Source organism: Acipenser ruthenus, chromosome 34, assembly GCF_902713425.1.
Source record: "Acipenser ruthenus chromosome 34, fAciRut3.2 maternal haplotype, whole genome shotgun sequence".
NCBI lineage: Eukaryota > Metazoa > Chordata > Actinopteri > Acipenseriformes > Acipenseridae > Acipenser > Acipenser ruthenus.
Window position 1 is genome coordinate 972,501 of NC_081222.1, and position 19,216 is coordinate 991,716.

Below are 19,216 nucleotides of genomic sequence, written 5' to 3' on the forward strand. Positions count from 1 at the left end.
AGGGGAGATGAGAGGGGAGAGGAGAGGGGAGATGAGAGGGGAGATGAGAGAGGAGAGAGGAGATGAGAGGGGAGATGAGAGAGGAGAGAGGAGATGAGAGGGGAGAGGGGAGATGAGAGGGGAGAGAGGAGATGAGAGGGGAGAGGAGAGAGGAGAGAGGAGATGAGAGGGGAGAGGGAAGATGAGAGGGGAGAGAGAGGAGAGAGGAGATGAGAGAGGAGAGAGGAGATGAGAGGGGAGAGGGGAGAGGAGAGAGGAGATGAGAGGGGAGAGGGGAGAGGGGAGAGGGGAGAGAGGAGAGAGGAGAGATGAGAGGGGAGAGAGGAGAGGGGAGATGAGAGGGGAGAGAGGAGAGAGAGAGATGAGAGGAGAGGATAGAGGGAGATGAGAGAGAGGGGAGAGGAGAGGAGAGAGGGGAGATAAGAGGAGATAGGATGCAGAAGGGAGTGAGAGAGATGATGGAGGGACAGGGAGACAGAAAGAAGAGGAGTGAAGAGGGGAGGAGAGGGAGGTAGAGAAAGCTGGGGTTTAATGAGAGAGATAGAGAGATGAGCAGAGAAAATGGGTGGAGAGTTGAGAGAGGGGGAAAGAGAGAATGGGAGAATCAGGGGAGTGGGGAGTGTGAGAGAGAGGACAGCAGGAGAGGAGATGTGAACATCGGGGTCCCAACGCAGCTCAGGGCTGCCAGGGGAACATTCAACGCTGTCGGTGAGTTTTTTTTTGTTCAGAGTGAAAACCATCGATCGCTGAGTGTACCCTGAGCTCCCCACACACCCACAGCAGCACCAGCACAGACAGGCGGACATACAGCACTGTCTAACACTGAAAACCTACAGCATCCATACTTCCATTTAAACAGTGCTAGACTGTATGAATATAATACACACTGAACGTACGCTGTGCTGTTTGTAACCCCGCTGATGTGCAAAACTCTTCAGAATCCGTGTTGTTGTTCATTCTTATTGGGAGGGGCCAATAAAAACTGTCAATGAAAATAATTTAACAGCTGAACACCGCCCTCTGCTGTCGACGCGCAGGACTGCAGGTATGAGACGGTCCCGATGCACATTCATTGCTGTCGGTGGGTTGAGAAAATCTTAAAAATGACAAAATAACAAAACTCGCCGACCAGTGAATGGAATTGTGTCCAGAAAAGAGAAATACGACGTGGGAAATAATAAAAAAAAAAAACTACTTCACTACCTTATAATGCAATCTACAAATCTGCCTGTTTCTTTATTTTCCATGTGTGTGTTTTAATGATGTGTTGCATGATGTGGTGTTAATTTTATTTGCTTGGTCAAGACAGAACGCTTCTGTCATTAAAATAAATACATTAAACAATTCGATCAACGACTGCTGGGGTCTGTTCAAATACATCAGCGATATCCAACAGCATGGGTGTAAATACCTTTCACAATGTTTTTAAAAGTGTCATTTCTTTTAAAAAGTTAAAAAATGATAACACTGTGCTGTAATTAATATTAGGATTGTTTATTTGTAGTTGCAACACGTTGTATAATAATAATAATAATAATAATAATAATAATAATAATAATAATAATAATACATGTGAATTTCCGGTATTATACGTAATTATTATTATTATTATTATTATTATTATTATTATTATTATTATTATTATTATTATTTATTTCTTAGCAGACGCCCTTATCCAGGGCGACTTACAATCGAAAGCAAATACATTTCAAGTATCACAGTACAAGTAATAATACAATTAAGAGCAAGATAAATACAATTCCTCCTGCAGTGCCTTTTCCCACGATTATCAAAACATCAAAAAGGTAAAATGACAAAAATATATATGAACGATTACAAAAACACAAAACTAAACGAAGCCACGTGTTTCGCTGTTCAGTTATACTATACAATCCATCACACGATCCAAGACTGACATGCGGCAACAAAATCTTGCATCTTTGTAATGACATTAACGCTGCCATACAGAACTACCCGTCAGGAGAATGGTCTAGTCACATTATTGAACCCCCACGGGAGATGCGTGACGTTTCAACTCGTCTGAACAGGAATGAGAGGGCGGTCAAAGCACTGAATCGCGCAGATAAAGCCTCGCACTGTAAAGACAGCTGTCAATGTCTTCCAGCAATGGTTTGTGTATCATATAATTAACTAATGCGTTTCATTTCGGTATAAACAGCCATTAAAAAAAACACTTTATTGACAATATTATATTGCATTTTTTATCAGCGTTTATTTCCTAATGTTTATTTCCAGGGCAGCAGTGTGGGGTAGTGGTTAGGGCTCTGGACTGTTTCCCAGCGTCGCTCCCTCTGTTCACAGCTGCGCTTGCGCATTGAAGTGAAAAAGTAAGACAATCCTTATACTCCTAGAAGGAAATCTAGGACTAAATAAAGAAGGGTAGGAGAATGACGTCACAAGCGGGCGGAGTTAGTAAACAGTGCAGCCATTCCTGGAGCCCGCAGAGCGCTCGCAATGCTAACTTATTAATTAACTTGGCAAAATGTCTCTTGACACAATCAAGCATTAATTCACATTAATAACAGTCAGTCACTTTATATTAACGATATTTTGTACTGTTATTTAAAAATAAAACACTGGTATATCCTGGCGCTGCAACACAGCAAGGACCAGGGGTCACAAATGGAGATTAGATAAAGGGGCATTCAGAACAGAAAATAGGAGGCACTTTTTTTTACACAGAGAATCGTGAGGGTCTGGAACCAACTCCCCAGTAATGTTGTTGAAGCTGACACCCTGGGATCCTTCAAGAAGCTGCTTGATGAGATTCTGGGATCAATAAGCTACTAACAACAAAACGAGCAAGATGGGCTGAATGGGACCTCCTCTCGTTTGTAAACTTTCTCATGTTCTCTTATAATCTAATGTATTCAGTGTATTCAGGGCAGCAGTGTGGAGTAGCGGTCAGGGCTCTGGACTCTTGACCGGAGGGTCGTGGGTTCAATCCCAGGTGGGGGGGACACTGCTGCTGTACCCTTGAGCAAGGTACTTTACCTAGATTGCTCCAGTAAAAACCCAACTGTATAAATGGGGAATTGTATGTAAAAATAATGTGATATCTTGTAACAATTGTAAGTCGCCCTGGATAAGGGCGTCTGCTAAGAAATAAATAATAATAATAATAATAATACTGAGTGGGCTCCAGAAATGGCGCCTGTAATTGCGTGCCGAAGTGCATCACGGGATTGACTGTCCTGTCCTGCTTTATACAGTCCTAGAGAAGTCAGGAAGTTACTGAGCAAACGCGACTGATGACGGTAGTTGTGTTTTGATTACTGCAGTCGAGATCGGATAAAAAGCAACACTGAGAGCATCAGAAACAGCAGCCGCAGGTGGGCTCCTTCAAATAACGACATTGGAAACAGGTACAGATACCGTGGCGGTTGCTGTTTATTTCTGTGAATAGGTTTTGTTTTGCAAAGGGGGGAGGGAGGTGGTTGTGTTTTCTGTTTTTGATCCTCGTCAGCTTGCTCCTGGTTCATTTGCATTTCTTTATTTTAAAGACCGTGGGGTTGCTGTTCACCGGAGTTTCGCGAGTGCGCCTCTCTGCTTGTGTCGGGACAGGAAGACCAGCATGAACAGAAAAGCGGCCCCGCCGCGGCCGAAGGGACAGGGCGCTGCGGCTGCGCGGCAGGTGAGTCCGCCCCGGAGTTCAGAGGAAACAGGTGCGCTTACCTGCCGGCAGGTGTGTGTGTCACAGAAACAGCGAGCGAGCGAGCGAGCTGCCCACACGGCTCAATCCACGACGTACTGTATTGAAATCATCCCTCGCTAAGATATAACTTCTTACTGTCTGTTTGCCCTTATCCAGTGTGTATTATTATTATTATTATTATTATTATTATTATTATTATTATTAAGTAAATATTGTTTTGGTTACACCCAGCGGGCAGGGCATTCCCGAACGGGTCTGTCTTGAACGGGTAGACATCAATAATCTCAATAGAGGCAAGAATAGAGGGAGCGATCTCATTGGCCAACGAGTGTTCCACCCTGTGTGTCCAAGCTGAGTGCTCACTGGGACCTGTGAAACCAGCCGTCGTGGTGTGTACTGTTGTTTTTGGAAGATTGGTTTCACACCCCCATGCACCAATACAAGATGAGTGAAAACCGTGGTCTATTAAACCAGGGCTCTTGACCAGTTGGTTTCACAGTAGCTTTTAGGTGTTTATTATCACTGTGCTTTGAAAGGGTTGGTTTCACAGCACCGGTATGTGAAACCAGCCTTCAGATGTGTCTGATCGCTGTGCTCTGAACGGTTTGGTTTCACGGCACCACCTGTATGTGAAACCAGCCTTTGTGTCTTTCTGCTCGCTGTGCTTTTGGTTGGCAATGGTCTGTGAAACCAGCACTTCGTTTACATTCTCTTGCCGTTCCTCCACAGATGGGCCTGCTCCTGGATTTCTCCCCCGAGGCGATGGCCATGGGGGCGGAGGGGGAGGGCGATGCTGAGCTGGAGGATGAGCTGCTGGCCCTGGTGAGGGAGAAGCCAGCGGGCGGGAGAGAGCCGGGGCACGAGGGCAAGAGTGAGTGTCTGGAAATGAAGAAGCCTTTGCGCGCCTGAGACGGGAGCGCAGGGCAGGGCAGGGCAGGGCAGGGCAGGGCAGCGCAGGGCAGGGCAGCGCAGGGCAGGGCAGGGCAGCGCAGGGCAGGGCAGCGCAGGGCAGGGCAGGGCAGGGCAGGGCAGCGCAGGGCAGGGCAGGGCAGGGCAGGGCAGCGCAGGGCAGGGCAGGGCAGGGCAGGGCAGGGCAGGGCAGCGCAGGGCAGGGCAGGGCAGCGCAGGGCAGGGCAGCGCAGGGCAGGGCAGGGCAGGGCAGGGCAGCGCAGGGCAGGGCAGGGCAGGGCAGGGCAGCGCAGGGCAGGGCAGGGCAGGGCAGCGCAGGGCAGGGCAGGGCAGCGCAGGGCAGGGCAGCGCAGGGCAGGGCAGGGCAGGGCAGGGCAGGGCAGCGCAGGGCAGGGCAGGGCAGGGCAGGGCAGCGCAGGGCAGGGCAGGGCAGCGCAGGGCAGGGCAGGGCAGGGCAGGGCAGGGCAGCGCAGGGCAGGGCAGGGCAGGGCAGGGCAGCGCAGGGCAGGGCAGGGCAGGGCAGGGCAGGGCAGGGCACAGTCATGAAAACCATGTGTTGGCTGCGATCGCGTTAATAACCGGCAGTCAGTCTGGGTTCGGGTTGGTTGGGGTTCGGGTTGGGGTTTGTAATGCGCAGCGGGTGTGTGAGAGATGGCTCTCTGGGACATTGACAAGACAAACAGGCTTTTCAAGCCTTTGAATCCAAAGAATAAAATCCAATTCAAATTAAAAACGACCCCCCCCCCCCCCCGTGCCTCTCTCCCCAGCCCCCCTGCCCATGGCGGATATCGAGCGCATGGCTGCGCTCTGCATGAGGGATCTGGATGAGGAAGAGGAGGACAGCGAGGGGCTGGAGGAGGATGAAGACCTCATGGTAAGCAGCCCCTCCACTAACGCGCTGCACAGCGTGTGTCTGTCTGTCTGGCTCTGTCTGTATCTGTCTGTGTCTGTCTGTCTGTCTCTGTCAGTCTGTATCTATCTGTCTGTATCTGTCTGTGTCTGTCTGTCTGTCTGTCTGTGTGTCTGTATCTATCTGTCTGTGTGTCTGTATCTACCTGTCTGTCTGTGTGTCTGTCTGTATCTACCTGTCTGTCTGTGTGTCTGTCTGTATCTACCTGTCTGTCCGTGTGTCTGTCTGTATCTACCTGTCTGTCTGTGTGTCTGTCTGTATCTACCTGTCTGTCTGTGTGTCTGTCTGTATCTATCTGTGTCTGTTCATTCCCAGGCGGAGCTCAGCGAGGTTTTGGAGGACGAGGCACAAGCAGCCCCACCCCCAGTGCAGGCCAGACCCCCCCCTGCAGCTCCCATTACCACCAGTCAGGTGAGTGTGTCAGTGTGTGTGTGTGTGTGTGTGTGTGTGTGTGTGTGTGTGTGTGTGTGCGCAGTGGGACAAAAATCAATCGGTATTAATAAATAGCAGTCAATGACACTTTGATCTCAGTCTTTATGAAATGTTGGATTTAACCCATTAAATACCAAATAGATTTTCCTTTGATAAAAATCAGAACACAGGCAGTATGTATTTAACTGATACATTAACATTTCAACTTGACTTTTGCACTTCAAAAAATCAGAGTAAGTTATCATAACAGCAAACAGCAGGTAGATCCTGCCAGTTAAAAATGATCCAGAAAAACTACAAAGACAAACTGCGGTAATAATAATAATAATAATAATAATAATAATAATAATAATAATAATAATAATGATAATAATAATAATAATAATAATAATAATAATAATAATGACTCCCATTGCGGAGCCATTTGAGTGAGACAAGGTTTTTTGATGGTCATTATTCCGCTATCTCTGTGTAATTTTAACTCACATCTGTGTCCCCCGTCCCCTGTCCCCAGGCTCGTCCCAGCTCAGGCGGTGTGGAGTCCACTCTCTCGGAGCGCATCTCGATGTACAGGTCAGCCGCGGCCATCGCCAAGAGCACCGGGGAGAGCAGCCGAGCACGACGCTACGAGAGGGGGCTGAAGGTGAGGACACCCCCCTACACACACACACCCACCCCCCCACACACAACCCCCCCCCCACCCCCCCCCGCACACGCGCACACACACACACACACACACACACACACACACACACACGGGGAGAGCAGCCGAGCACGACGCTACGAGAGGGGGCTGAAGGTGAGGACACCCCCCTACACACACACACCCACCCCCCCACACACAACCCCCCCCCACCCCCCCCGCACACGCGCACACACACACACACACACACACACACACACACACACACGGGGAGAGCAGCCGAGCACGACGCTACGAGAGGGGGCTGAAGGTGAGGACACGCGCACACACACACCCCCACACCCCCCCCCGCACACGCACACACACACAAAATATACCTAGGGGTGTAGCGATAGCCTGACGTCCCGCTACGTGTACCCCGCTGTGCATCACGACACATGGGACACTCCTGATGGGCCATAATAGGATCAAGTGATCGTTTAATGAAGGGATGCTTGGTTCAGATACTCGGGTGAACTTGGTGAACTGCAGTGAGCTGTGCCTTGTGAATCTTTCACTGCCTGTCTCTGTGTTTCCTGCTACAGACCCTGGAGTCGATGCTGGCATCCGTCAAAAAGGGGAGGAGCATCAACGAGGAGGAGATCCCGCCTCCCGTCGCCACGGGCAACACGCCCGCTCCTGCCCCTTCCCAGAGCCCGGAGGCTGTTCCCGCACCCATCCCCACCCCCCCCGCTGTGATCACGCGGAGCCCCAGCCCCCCCGCCCCAGACTACCCCCCTGTGCTCCCCAAACCTCCCCAAACCCTCCCCAAGCCTTCCCTGCTCGCCCCCCCTCCGCACTCCCTGACCACGACTCCAGACACCCCCCTCATCTCACCCCTCACCCCCGTGCAGAGCACCCCGCACTCAGGTATGAAGGAGGGAGAGGGGTGACTCAACCACGGGCTGGCTGGAGGAGCCAGCCAGTCTGCGTTTAACGTGATTCAGCATTTGAAGCCTTTTCTGTGCCGTTCACCGGCTAAACTGTGGTGGAAGTTTTACAATGAAATAGACAAATCGATTTAGTGTTTTTAGTTCACTTTTCAGTTCCGTGATCTTTCACACACAGTATTCGCTTGCAGTGGTTTTACAGTGCATGGGGACGCTGTGCTTTTAGAAAACACTTTTTTTAAATGAAAGGAGAATCTATTCTAAGATCCCTGGTAAAACGGCGCGTTTTCGTGAACGTTGAAATGCTACGGCTGTTTTAGGTTTGTTATGTTCCTTCATCGTTACAGCCTTATTAGTGTGATGTAGAAATACTGAAAAAAAATATATATGTAAAATTGAAATGACAAGTTCAGTTGTCTTGTCGTCGAAACGCTTGTCTTGCAGTATTCTGTAAGCTTCCTGTCCTCGGCCCCTCTCCCTAGGCGTGAAGTCCGCTCTCCTCAGTCGACAGAGGGAGTACAAGCTTGCTGCTCTTCAAGCCAAGCAGAGTGGAGACAGCGAGCTGGCCAGGAGACACTACAGCATAGCCAAGGTACAGAGCTGCTGCCAGTGCTGGGGACACTGCACCCCAAACCCTGCAGGAACCGTCGAGGGCTGTGTGAGCCGAGCACACGGTGGCTAGCAGATCAGTCTGGATCATCAAGGCTGTATATATGCATACAGCTCTGGTCAAAAGTTTTGCATCACCTAGAATTTTAGGGTTGAGACATCATTTAAAAAAAAAAAAAAAAAAAGAACATATGAAAGTAATTTATCATTACTTATTATTTAATGTCATGTAATCAAAGAAAGGACAAAATGAAATCGCGAAAGGTCTACCGGAAGCCATTACAGTAGTACAGTATTTCATGTTTTGAAATGTCCGATTTTTCAATTTCGTTGTAGAGAAGATTTGAAAACTCCAAAGCGGTGTGTGATTCAGTATGTTAACGTGAAGGTTTCATTCCACGTTATGAAGCAGTAGTTCATTCTCTCGGGCAGATACAAAACTTTTGTCCTCAGCTGTACGGCTCAGCACACAGGTGGAAGTATACAGCACACGGGGGTACAGTGCAGTGTACCTGGATTCTGTTCATTTTCATTTCTCTGTGCTCCTGCTTAGAGATTCGACCCGGTGCTGGAGGCTGTAGACCGAGGCAAGCCCGTGGATCTGAGCAACATGCCGCCCCCTCCTGGTGAGTCTGGAGAATGCATCCGGGGGGCGTTCAGCTTTTCCATATAGCAGAAGTGTGCCACCAGTCTCAAGCTAAATTTAAGAAGGATTTATTGAATTCAATTAGGATTCAATTAGGTTTGTTTCTTGCGATGAAACTTGGTAAGGGCATTCAGAGCAGGAGTAATTCTGTGGGTATGTTCTTATTGTGGGGTCTTCAGTCTTTTATCTGCTTCCTTCGTTTACATCAGACCAGGCTGTGACGGACAGACCGGCCCCTCCCACTCAGCAGTCGACCCCGCCGGCAGCGCCCCCTGCTGCTGACTCTGGTAAGTACAGTGCCGTGACACTTCCCTTTGATACTGTGCGAGTTCAGAAAGGCTCAAAAGAAACTTCAGTGGGAAACGTTTCGACAGTGTTGTGTAGCAGGCTTGTGAGTTTCTTTTAGTATCTTCAAATAGGTTGTGTCTCTGGTTTGTGTTGTGTATCAGTGTGATGTTGTGTCTCTGTTTTGTGTATCAGTGTGATGTTGTGTATCTGGTTCGTGTATCAGTGTGATGTTGTGTCTCTGGTTTGTGTCTCTGGTTTGTGTATCGGTGTGATGTCGTGTATCGGTGTGATGTCGTGTATCGGTGTGATGTCGTGTATCAGTGTGATGTTGTGTATCTGGTTCGTGTCTCCGCAGCCCCCCCCCCAGCCCCCCGGGATCTCTCGGAGGCGCTGCAGCAGCGGATGGAACGCTACCAGAGCGCAGCGGCGCAGGCCAAGGGACAGGGGGAGGAGCGCAAGACACGCATGCACCAGCGCATCGTCAAGGCAAGGGCTGCGAGAGGCACACTGCAAGCACTCCCTGACAAGCGTTTCCACGGAGAAAAAAAGACTGCCCGTCCAAACGCTCGTCCGGGAGGTTGCGTTTCGTTGGGTATTTCTAACAGGTCAGGGCTACACACACGGTGTACAGCAGCAAACAGAGGAGACGCTACAGCTCACAGTGTTGTGTGTAGAGTGTACAGTACAGAGCTCACAGTGTTGTGTATAGAGTGTACAGTACAGAGCTCACAGTGTTGTGTATAGAGTGTACAGTACAGAGCTCACAGTGTTGTGTGTAGAGTGTACAGTACAGCACAGCGCAGTATACAGAACTCGGTATGGAGCACATGTTGTTCACGGTACATTTTAAGAATCTTGTGTTATTTCTGTCTCCCGTGGTGACTTTGTCTTGTTTTCTTTGCAGCAATACCAGGATGCAATCCGAGCTCACAAAGCAGGACGAGCCGTCAATCTGTCTGACCTCCCTGTGCCACCTGGTGAGAGAGTGAGTGTGTGTGTCAGTGTGTGTCAGCGCGTGTGTCAGTGTTCCTGTGTGTGTGTGCGTGTCTCTTGTCAGTCAGTGTGTGTGCGTCAGTGTGTGTGTGTCAGCGCGTGTGTCAGTGTTCCTGTGTGTGTGTGCGTGTCTCTTGTCTGTCAGTGTGCGCGCGTGTGTGAAAGGCGCTGTATTAACTCTGCTGCGTTTCTCTTCCCTGACAGGCTTCCCTCCCATCCAGGGGACCGAGGGCTCCGCTGGGGATCAGAGCATCATGGGAGTGCTGGAGACTGCCATGAAGCTGGCCAATCAGGATGAGGAGGAGGGGGAGGGGGGCGAGGGAGGAGTCAAGGTGAGCCGTGAACCCCGAATTCACAGTAACCGACCCCCCCCCTTCTGTCACCCAGAGTCACAGAGCTGACAGTGGGGTCCATTCAATTGATCGACACAAAAATAAGTGCGAGTGTCGAGGAGGTGTGAAATAAGAAACACCGGCACGCTGTATGTTTCAGAGTGTTCGGTGACTGCATCTCATCAAGCTCAGAGTGCGTTTCATTCTCACACACTCTCCGCTGTGTCGAGCTGTCATACAGAGACTGCAACAGAGAGCACGCTCTCAACTTGATTAGAGGAGCCACCGAACACTGAGAAACACCTCACAGGTCATTCAATCTAAATAAGACGACGGACAGAGAGCTGTTCTTAACGGCCTCACTCTGTTTTATATAGAGCCTGTTGTGGTTTAAACGTTTCAAGTGATTTGTCGTTGACATTCTGAATGAACGAATCTAAACCCTGATTCCTCTCTCTCTCTCCCCCAACCCCCCTCCCCCCCCCCCCAGCCAGCGGCGCGCCCCGCTGTGGTGAGGCCGGTAGGCACTGCTCAGGCACGGACCCCCCCCCAGCACCCCCAGCCCAGGGGGCCTCCAGCAGGGGGCCCTGTCCCAGTGGGGCAAGGCTCGGCCAAAGCAGCCACCAAGCTCCAAAGTAAAGGTAACTCGATCACACTGTCACAGTGGAGACTGTCAGCGGTGTTATACAGTGCTGTGCTCTGCTATACTGTGCTGTGTTATACTGTGCTGTGCTCTGCTATACTGTGCTGTGCTGTGTTATACAGTGCTGTGTTATACTGTGCTGTGCTCTGCTATACTGTGCTGTGCTGTGTTATACAGTGCTGTGTTATACTGTGCTGTGCTCTGCTATACTGTGCTGTGTTGTGTTATACAGTGCTGTGTTATACATTGCTGTGCTCTGCTATACTGTGCTGTGTTATACAGTGCTGTGTTATGCTGTGCTGTGTTATACAGTGCTGTGTTATGCTGTGCTGTGCTCTGCTATACTGAGCTGTGCTGTGCTGTGCTCTGCTATACTGTACTGTGCTGTGCTCTGCTATACTGAGCTGTGCTGTGCTGTTTCTCCCCAGCCCAGCAGCAGCTGGATTTCCTGGAGGGGAGGAAGCGGCAGCTGATGCAGGCAGCCCTGCGCTCCAAGCAGAAGAACGACCTGGAGGGAGCGAAGCAGCACCTGCGGCATGCCAAGGGCATGGACCCCCTGATCCAGGCAGCGAGCGGGGGGCTGCCGGTGGACATCAGCAAGGTGAGGAGACAGGGAGGGAGAGACACGGAGAGAGACAGAGAGTGAGACAAGGAGACACACACACACACACACACACACAGAGTGACTAGATATCCCGTAGGAAAGCATTGTAAAGAATGGGTAAACTTTGTAAACGGGTTAATGCTGTGACTGGCATCTCATCTGAGCTCAGAAAAGATCAACTAAGCAGTTCGGTATGCTTGGAAACACTGACTGCGTGCCGTTCATCCCAGGATTTCTGAAGGACTGAATCAGTGAGATATCAATGCAAAGGAAAACCAATGCAGGAGCTGACATAAATGACACAGGGTCACGCATTGTACTGTACAGAAGAGTGCTGAAGCCGTTTGTAATTGTACGTGACGGGAGCACCGGGGTGCACTATAGCAGATACTGTAGATATAACTTGTTGTAATCCCTGCTTCATATTGTATTTTAGTCGTGTTATTATTTGCACTTACTGTAAAGTACACTGCAGTATGGTATGAGTCATGCCTGTGTGCCCCCCCCCCCCCCCCCGCGCAGGTGCCAGCAGCCCCGGTGAACGAGGAGGACTTTGTTCTGGTGCAGAAGAGAGGAGTGCAGGTCTCGCACAGGGCAGCCGAGCAGTACAGCAACCTGATGGACCTGCTTAAACAACAGCACGAGGTGACAGGAGCGGAGCTAGAGACGCTGGAGACGCACACACACACTATAATAAACAGCACGAGGGAACAGGAGCGGAGCTAGAGACGCTGGAGACACACACACACACTATAATAAACAGCACGAGGGAACAGGAGCGGAGCTAGAGACGCTGGAGACGCACACACACACTATAATAAACAGCACGAGGTAACAGGAGCGGAGCTAGAGACGCTGGAGACGCACACACACACTATAATAAACAGCACGAGGTAACAGGAGCGGAGCTAGAGACGCTGGAGACGCACACACACACTATAATAAACAGCACGAGGGAACAGGAGCGGAGCTAGAGACACACACACACACACACTATAATAAACAGCACGAGGGAACAGGAGCGGAGCTAGAGACGCTGGAGACGCACACACACACTATAATAAACAGCACGAGGGAACAGGAGCGGAGCTAGAGACGCTGGAGACGCACACACACACTATAATAAACGGCACGAGGGAACAGGAGCGGAGCTAGAGACGCTGGAGACGCACACACACACTATAATAAACAGCATGAGGTAACAGGAGCGGAGCTAGAGACGCACACACACACACACACACACACACACACACTATAATAAACAGCACGAGGGAACAGGAGCAGAGCTAGAGACACACACACACACACACACACACAACAGAGCCCAGCAGCTGGAAATGTGTTAGTACTGTAGATGCAGCAGTTAATAGCTGAATCGATGATTGGTCGGCACGGCTTTTATTTCGAGAGCCTCGCTGTTCTACGCTGTCGCTCCTCTGCTCTGTTTAAATCCAAGCATTGCTTCCTCTTTGGTAGGGAGTGTGTTTATTTAAGGGTTACTTTTTCCCTTTTTGTTTGTTACAACAAAGAAGCCCTGTAACTATCACCCGGCCCACAACCCCCCTTTTTCTGTCTTTCTTTCTTTCTTTCTTTCTTTCTTTCTTTCTCTTTCTTTCCTTCCTGTTCTAATGCGTTGAGTTGCTGTTTCTGCTGTGTCCTGTGCCTCACCTGCGTTTCTCTCCTCTCTCTCTCTCTCTCTCCAGAAGTGCATGAGCTACTCCAAGCAGTTCACTCACCTGGGCAACGTGAGCGAGACCAGCAGGTGAGTCCGACAGCAGCGACCACTGCAGCCACATAGAAACTCAAGAGACGAACGCTTCCAACAGGAGTCTTTCTCAGTGTCTGCACTTGAAACACTAAAAGAAACTTGATAAACTCAATGACAGACGTTTCCGCTGGAAGTCTTTCTCAATGACAAACGTTTCCGCTGGAAGTCTTTCTCAATGACAGACGTTTCCGCTGGAAGTCTTTCTCAATGACAGACGTTTCCGCTGGAAGTCTTTCTCAATGACAGACGTTTCCGCTGGAAGTCTTTCTCAATGACAGACGTTTCCGCTGTAAGTCTTTCTCAATGACAGACGTTTCCGCTGGAAGTCTTTCTCAATGACAGACGTTTCCGCTGGAAGTCTTTCTCAATGACAGACGTTTCCGCTGGTAGTCTCTCTCAATGACAGACGTTTCCATTGGAAGTCTTTCTCAATGACAAACGTTTCCACTGGAAGTCTTTCTCAATGACAGACGTTTCCGCTGGAAGTCTTTCTCAATGACAGACGTTTCCGCTGGAAGTCTTTCTCAATGACAGACGTTTCCGCTGGAAGTCTTTCTCAATGACGTTTCTCTGCGCAGGTTCGAGAGGATGGCCGAGGAGTGTAAGAAGCACATGGAGATCCTGAAGCATGCCCACGGGAAGGGGTACCCCGTCCCCAAATTCCACCACGAGGAGCGCACCTTCAACATCATCAAGTGAGGCCCCCCACCCCTTACAGTGTGGCGTCCGCTCAATACACACACAGCGAAGTGCAACCCAGCACGCTGAAACAATGAGACAGCTTACAAACGAGAAGAGGCCGTTCTGATCCATCAGAGCTCGTCCCGGTCCTAGTAGCTGATTGATCCCAAACGGTGTCCAGTCGGGTCTTAAAGGATCCCAGCGATTCAGCGTTGACAGCGTGGCTGGGAATCCCATTCCATACACACAGGGAGGATTGAACAAGCTCAGTGAACTAGGCTCAGTGTGTTTTTTTTCAGTTTCAGCATTTCAGTTCAGTTTTTATTTAGTTGGTAAGATTTATTATTTCGTTTTAGTTTCAGTTAACTAAATTTCAGAAAGATTTCAGTTTTAGAAAAAAAAAAAAATCAGTTTCAGTATCTTTACATTTTAAGAGACTTTTGTAGGTGTAGCGAACGCATTCTCCTGTGTGCTTTGGGCAGCAGCACCACAGAGCAGGGAGGCATTGCAGCTTGGCTGTGCTGTTTATTTTCGTGAAACAATATCAATACACTCATTTTAGTTTTTAAACATTTTCCAGTTTCTATTACTAGTCTGTTAAAAATGTTTATTTTTGTTTTGTTTTTGGCCATTTTCGTTTTAGTTTTCGTTAACTGAAAAAACACTGACTGGTGAATGCATGTTATACGCATGAGAAAAACACGGGGAAACTTGTGTTGCTGTTAAAACAGGAGACAAGCTACACACAACCTCATGAACGTATTAAAAAACGTATTATATTACCAAACACAAAAACTACTATTAAACTGCAGGTGTCAGATCTCTCCTCGGGGTGGAAGAGGCTGTGCTGTAGTTTTGAGCTGTGCTGCCTGCAGGTGTCAGATCTCTCCTCGGGGTGGAAGAGGCTGCGCTGTAGTTTTGAGCTGTGCTCCCTGCAGGTGTCAGATCTCTCCTCGGGGTGGAAGAGGCTGCGCTGTAGTTTTGAGCTGTGCTGCCTGCAGGTGTCAGATCTCTCCTCAGGGTTGGAAGACGCTTGGAGACGCTGTAGTTTTGAGCTGTTCTGCCTGCAGGTGTCAGATCTCTCCTCGGGTTGGAAGACGCTTGGAGACGCTGTAGTTTTGAGCTGTTCTGCCTGCAGGTGTCAGATCTCTCCTCGGGTTGGAAGACGCTTGGAGACGCTGTAGTTTTGAGCTGTTCTGCCTGCAGGTGTCAGATCTCTCCTCGGGTTGGAAGACGCTTGGAGACGCTGTAGTTTTGAGCTGTGCTGCCTGCAGGTGTCAGATCTCTCCTCGGGGTGGAAGAGACTGCGCTGTAGTTTTGAGCTGTTCTGCCTGCAGGTGTCAGATCTCTCCTCGGGGTGGAAGAGGCTGCGCTGTAGTTTTGAGCTGTGCTGTCTGCAGGTGTCAGATCTCTCCTCAGGGTTGGAAGACGCTTGGAGACGCTGTAGTTTTGAGCTGTGCTGCCTGCAGGTGTCAGATCTCTCCTCGGGGTGGAAGAGGCTGTGCTATAGTTTTGAGCTGTGCTCCCTGCAGGTGTCAGATCTCTCCTCGGGTTGGAAGACGCTTGGAGATGCTGTAGTTTTGAGCTGTGCTCCCTGCAGGTGTCAGATCTCTCCTCGGGGTGGAAGACGCTTGGAGACGCTGTAGTTTTGAGCTGTGCTCCCTGCAGGTGTCAGATCTCTCCTCGGGGTGGAAGACGCTTGGAGACGCTGTAGTTTTGAGCTGTGCTCCCTGCAGGTGTCAGATCTCTCCTCAGGGTTGGAAGACGCTTGGAGACGCTGTAGTTTTGACAGACAGTGATTGCTTTATTTAGAATGCTTGTTTCTCCTGTAGGATTTTCCCCAACCTGACCAACAGCGACATGATCCTGACTGTGATGAAGGGGATCAACCTGCCCGCCCCCCAGGGTAAGAAATCACAGAATCAGCACCAATCACAATAAAATCACCATAAACCGTGAAATCATACAATCACTACAGAGCATAAAATCATCAGAAATCGTAAAACCAGCAACAATTACAGAACCCGCACAAATCACAGAATCAACAGAAATCACAGCATCAGCCCTGCATAAATACTGGAAGGCTCTGTGCACAGGTTTTTTAAATGAATGGCATTAATGTATGGCATTCCCTCTCTCTCTCTCTGTGTCCCTGTTCCCTGCGCAGGTGTCTCCTCCAGCGAGCTCAATGCCTTCGTTCAGTTTGAGTTTGCATTCCCCAGTTCGGTAAGCCAGGCCTGTGAGCTCTTCACTGAGTCTATCAGTTAATATATCCAGCTGACCCTGTCTGATATCAGTTAATATATCCAGCTGACCCTGTCTGATATCAGTTAATATATACAGCTGACCCTGTCTGATATCAGTTAATATATACAGCTGACCCTGTCTGATATCAGTTAATATATACAGCTGACCCTGTCTGATATCAGTTAATATATACAGCTGACCCTGTCTGATATCAGTTAATATATACAGCTGACCCTGTCTGATATCAGTTAATATATACAGCTGACCCTGTCTCTCCTATCAGTTAATATATACAGCTGACCCTGTCTCTCCTATCAGTTAATATATACAGCTGACCCTGTCTGATATCAGTTAATATATACAGCTGACCCTGTCTGATATCAGTTAATATATCCAGCTGACCCTGTCTGATATCAGTTAATATATACAGCTGACCCTGTCTGATATCAGTTAATATATACAGCTGACCCTGTCTGATATCAGTTAATATATACAGCTGACCCTGTCTCTCCTATCAGTTAATATATCCAGCTGACCCTGTCTGATATCAGTTAATATATACAGCTGACCCTGTCTCTCCTATCAGTTAATATATACAGCTGACCCTGTCTGATATCAGTTAATATATACAGCTGACCCTGTCTCTCCTATCAGTTAATATATCCAGCTGACCCTGTCTGATATCAGTTAATATATACAGCTGACCCTGTCTGATATCAGTTAATATATACAGCTGACCCTGTCTGATATCAGTTAATATATACAGCTGACCCTGTCTGATATCAGTTAATATATACAGCTGACCCTGTCTGATATCAGTTAATATATACAGCTGACCCTGTCTGATATCAGTTAATATATACAGCTGACCCTGTCTGATATCAGTTAATATATACAGCTGACCCTGTCTGATATCAGTTAATATATACAGCTGACCCTGTCTGATATCAGTTAATATATACAGCTGACCCTGTCTCTCCTATCAGTTAATATATACAGCTGACCCTGTCTCTCCTATCAGTTAATATATCCAGCTGACCCTGTCTCTCATATCAGTTAATATATACAGCTGACCCTATCTCTCCTATCAGTTAATATATCCGGGTGACCCTGTCTCTCATATCAGTTAATGTATGCTGTGTGTGTCGGTGTGTGCGTGTGTTTTATGTCCTGTGTTCTGTGTCGCAGGAAGAAGCTCAGAGAGACAGGACCTCCACTGTGAAGAACACCAACAGCCCAGGTACAGACCAGCTTCTTACACAACAGAAAGCACACAGTGCTGTTCATACCACAGAAAGCACACAGTGCTGTTCATACCACAGAAAGCACACAGTGCTGTTCATACCACAGAAAGGTGCGGCTATCAATTGATTGATCGATCGCTGCTTCGTTTGGGCTCCTCGCTACATTACAGATCAGTACCCGATGGGTGGAGGGGTTACATCAGGGGTTACATCGCTGCCTCTCTAACCCGTCCTCGCTGTTTCCTCCCTTGCAGATCAGTACCCGATGGGTGGGGGGTTACATCGCTGCCTCTCTAACCCCTCCTCGCTGTTTCCTCCCTTACAGATCAGTACCCGATGGGTGGGGGGTTACATCAGGGGTTACATCGCTGCCTCTCTAACCCCTCCTTGCTGTTTCCTCCCTTACAGATCAGTACCCGATGGGTGGGGGGTTACATCGCTGCCTCTCTAACCCATCCTCGCTGTTTCCTCCCTTGCAGATCAGTACCCGATGGGTGGGGGGTTACATCGCTGCCTCTCTAACCCCTCCTCGCTGTTTCCTCCCTTACAGATCAGTACCCGATGGGTGGGGGGTTACATCAGGGGTTACATCGCTGCCTCTCTAACCCCTCCTTGCTGTTTCCTCCCTTACAGATCAGTACCCGATGGGTGGGGGGTTACATCGCTGCCTCTCTAACCCATCCTCGCTGTTTCCTCCCTTACAGATCAGTACCCGATGGGTGGGGGGATACATCGCTGCCTCTCTAACCCCTCCTCGCTGTTTCCTCCCTTGCAGAGTTCAATGAGAAGTTCAAACTCATCATTAACCGAAGCCACAGAGCCTTCAAGCGCGTGGTGCAGAGCAAAGGGATCAAGCTGGAAGTCTTTCACAAAGGGTGAGCGTCACGTGACGTGGTTAACATTACTGCAGGGTCTCTAAGTGAGCTCAAATGTTTCTTATTGTAGCACTGATACCTGCCGTGTGTCTGTGTGTGTGTCTCTGTATTCTGTGTGTGTGTGTGTGTGTGTGTTTGCATGTGTTACCTGGCGTGTGTCTCTGTATTCTGTGTGTGTGTGTGTGTGTGTTTGCATGTGTTACCTGGCGTGTGTCTCTGTATTCTGTGTGTGTGTTTGCATGTGTTACCTGCCGTGTGTCTGTGTGTTCCAGGGGCCTCTTCAAGACAGACCGGGTGGTGGGGAGCGCGCAGCTCAAACTGGATAACCTGGAGAACAAGTGTGAGATCAGAGAGATCATTGAGGTGAGTGACACACACTGCGAGACACACACTGAGAGACACTGAGATATACTGAGAGACACACTCTGAGATACACTGAGAGACACACTGAGATATACACTGAGATATACTGAGAGACTCTGAGATATACTGAGAGATACACTCAGAGACACTGAGATACACTGAGACTCTGACACACATCCACAATTGCACCCGCATACGCACACACACACCGATGCACACGCTGACCGCAATGTCACACAGACTGATGAAAGCGCTCACCGAGATGTTCAGTTACTTGACTTGGTTTCTACGTTTTATTTTAATTTGTATTCCTCTCTGTGAATGTGTCTTTGAAACCTCCCCCCTCCCCTTCTCCTCCCCTCTCCTCCTCTCCTCCCCTTCCCTCCTCTCCTCCTCTCCCCTCCCCTCTCCTCCTCTCCCCTCC

At 49.2% G+C, this 19,216-nt stretch overlaps 1 protein-coding gene across 4 annotated transcripts in view; it reads left to right on the forward strand.

The window, feature by feature from the left end:
- The window catches only part of LOC117969966 (coiled-coil and C2 domain-containing protein 1A-like), a 33,710-nt gene that overhangs the window by 5,033 nt on the left and 9,461 nt on the right, over positions 1–19,216 (forward strand). The window contains exons 1-23 of one of the 4 annotated variants that reach the window (XM_059007002.1): positions 3,211–3,353; positions 3,525–3,655; positions 4,406–4,547; positions 5,353–5,459; positions 5,811–5,906; positions 6,442–6,570; positions 7,155–7,479; positions 7,982–8,091; positions 8,662–8,734; positions 8,964–9,041; positions 9,398–9,528; positions 9,947–10,019; positions 10,240–10,367; positions 10,858–11,008; positions 11,439–11,611; positions 12,137–12,259; positions 13,318–13,376; positions 13,961–14,077; positions 15,896–15,969; positions 16,231–16,289; positions 17,499–17,550; positions 18,330–18,429; positions 18,702–18,792. In XM_059007002.1, coding sequence (XP_058862985.1) covers positions 3,596–3,655; positions 4,406–4,547; positions 5,353–5,459; positions 5,811–5,906; positions 6,442–6,570; positions 7,155–7,479; positions 7,982–8,091; positions 8,662–8,734; positions 8,964–9,041; positions 9,398–9,528; positions 9,947–10,019; positions 10,240–10,367; positions 10,858–11,008; positions 11,439–11,611; positions 12,137–12,259; positions 13,318–13,376; positions 13,961–14,077; positions 15,896–15,969; positions 16,231–16,289; positions 17,499–17,550; positions 18,330–18,429; positions 18,702–18,792 — 2,451 coding nt within the window. In that variant the 5' untranslated portion in view covers positions 3,211–3,353; positions 3,525–3,595. Of the gene's footprint in view, positions 1–3,210; positions 3,387–3,524; positions 3,656–4,405; positions 4,548–5,352; positions 5,460–5,810; positions 5,907–6,441; positions 6,571–7,154; positions 7,480–7,981; positions 8,092–8,661; positions 8,735–8,963; positions 9,042–9,397; positions 9,529–9,946; positions 10,020–10,239; positions 10,368–10,857; positions 11,009–11,438; positions 11,612–12,136; positions 12,260–13,317; positions 13,377–13,960; positions 14,078–15,895; positions 15,970–16,230; positions 16,290–17,498; positions 17,551–18,329; positions 18,430–18,701; positions 18,793–19,216 lie in introns of those variants that run through there. The other 3 variants (XM_059007004.1, XM_059007001.1, XM_059007003.1) reach the window with 3 other exon arrangements.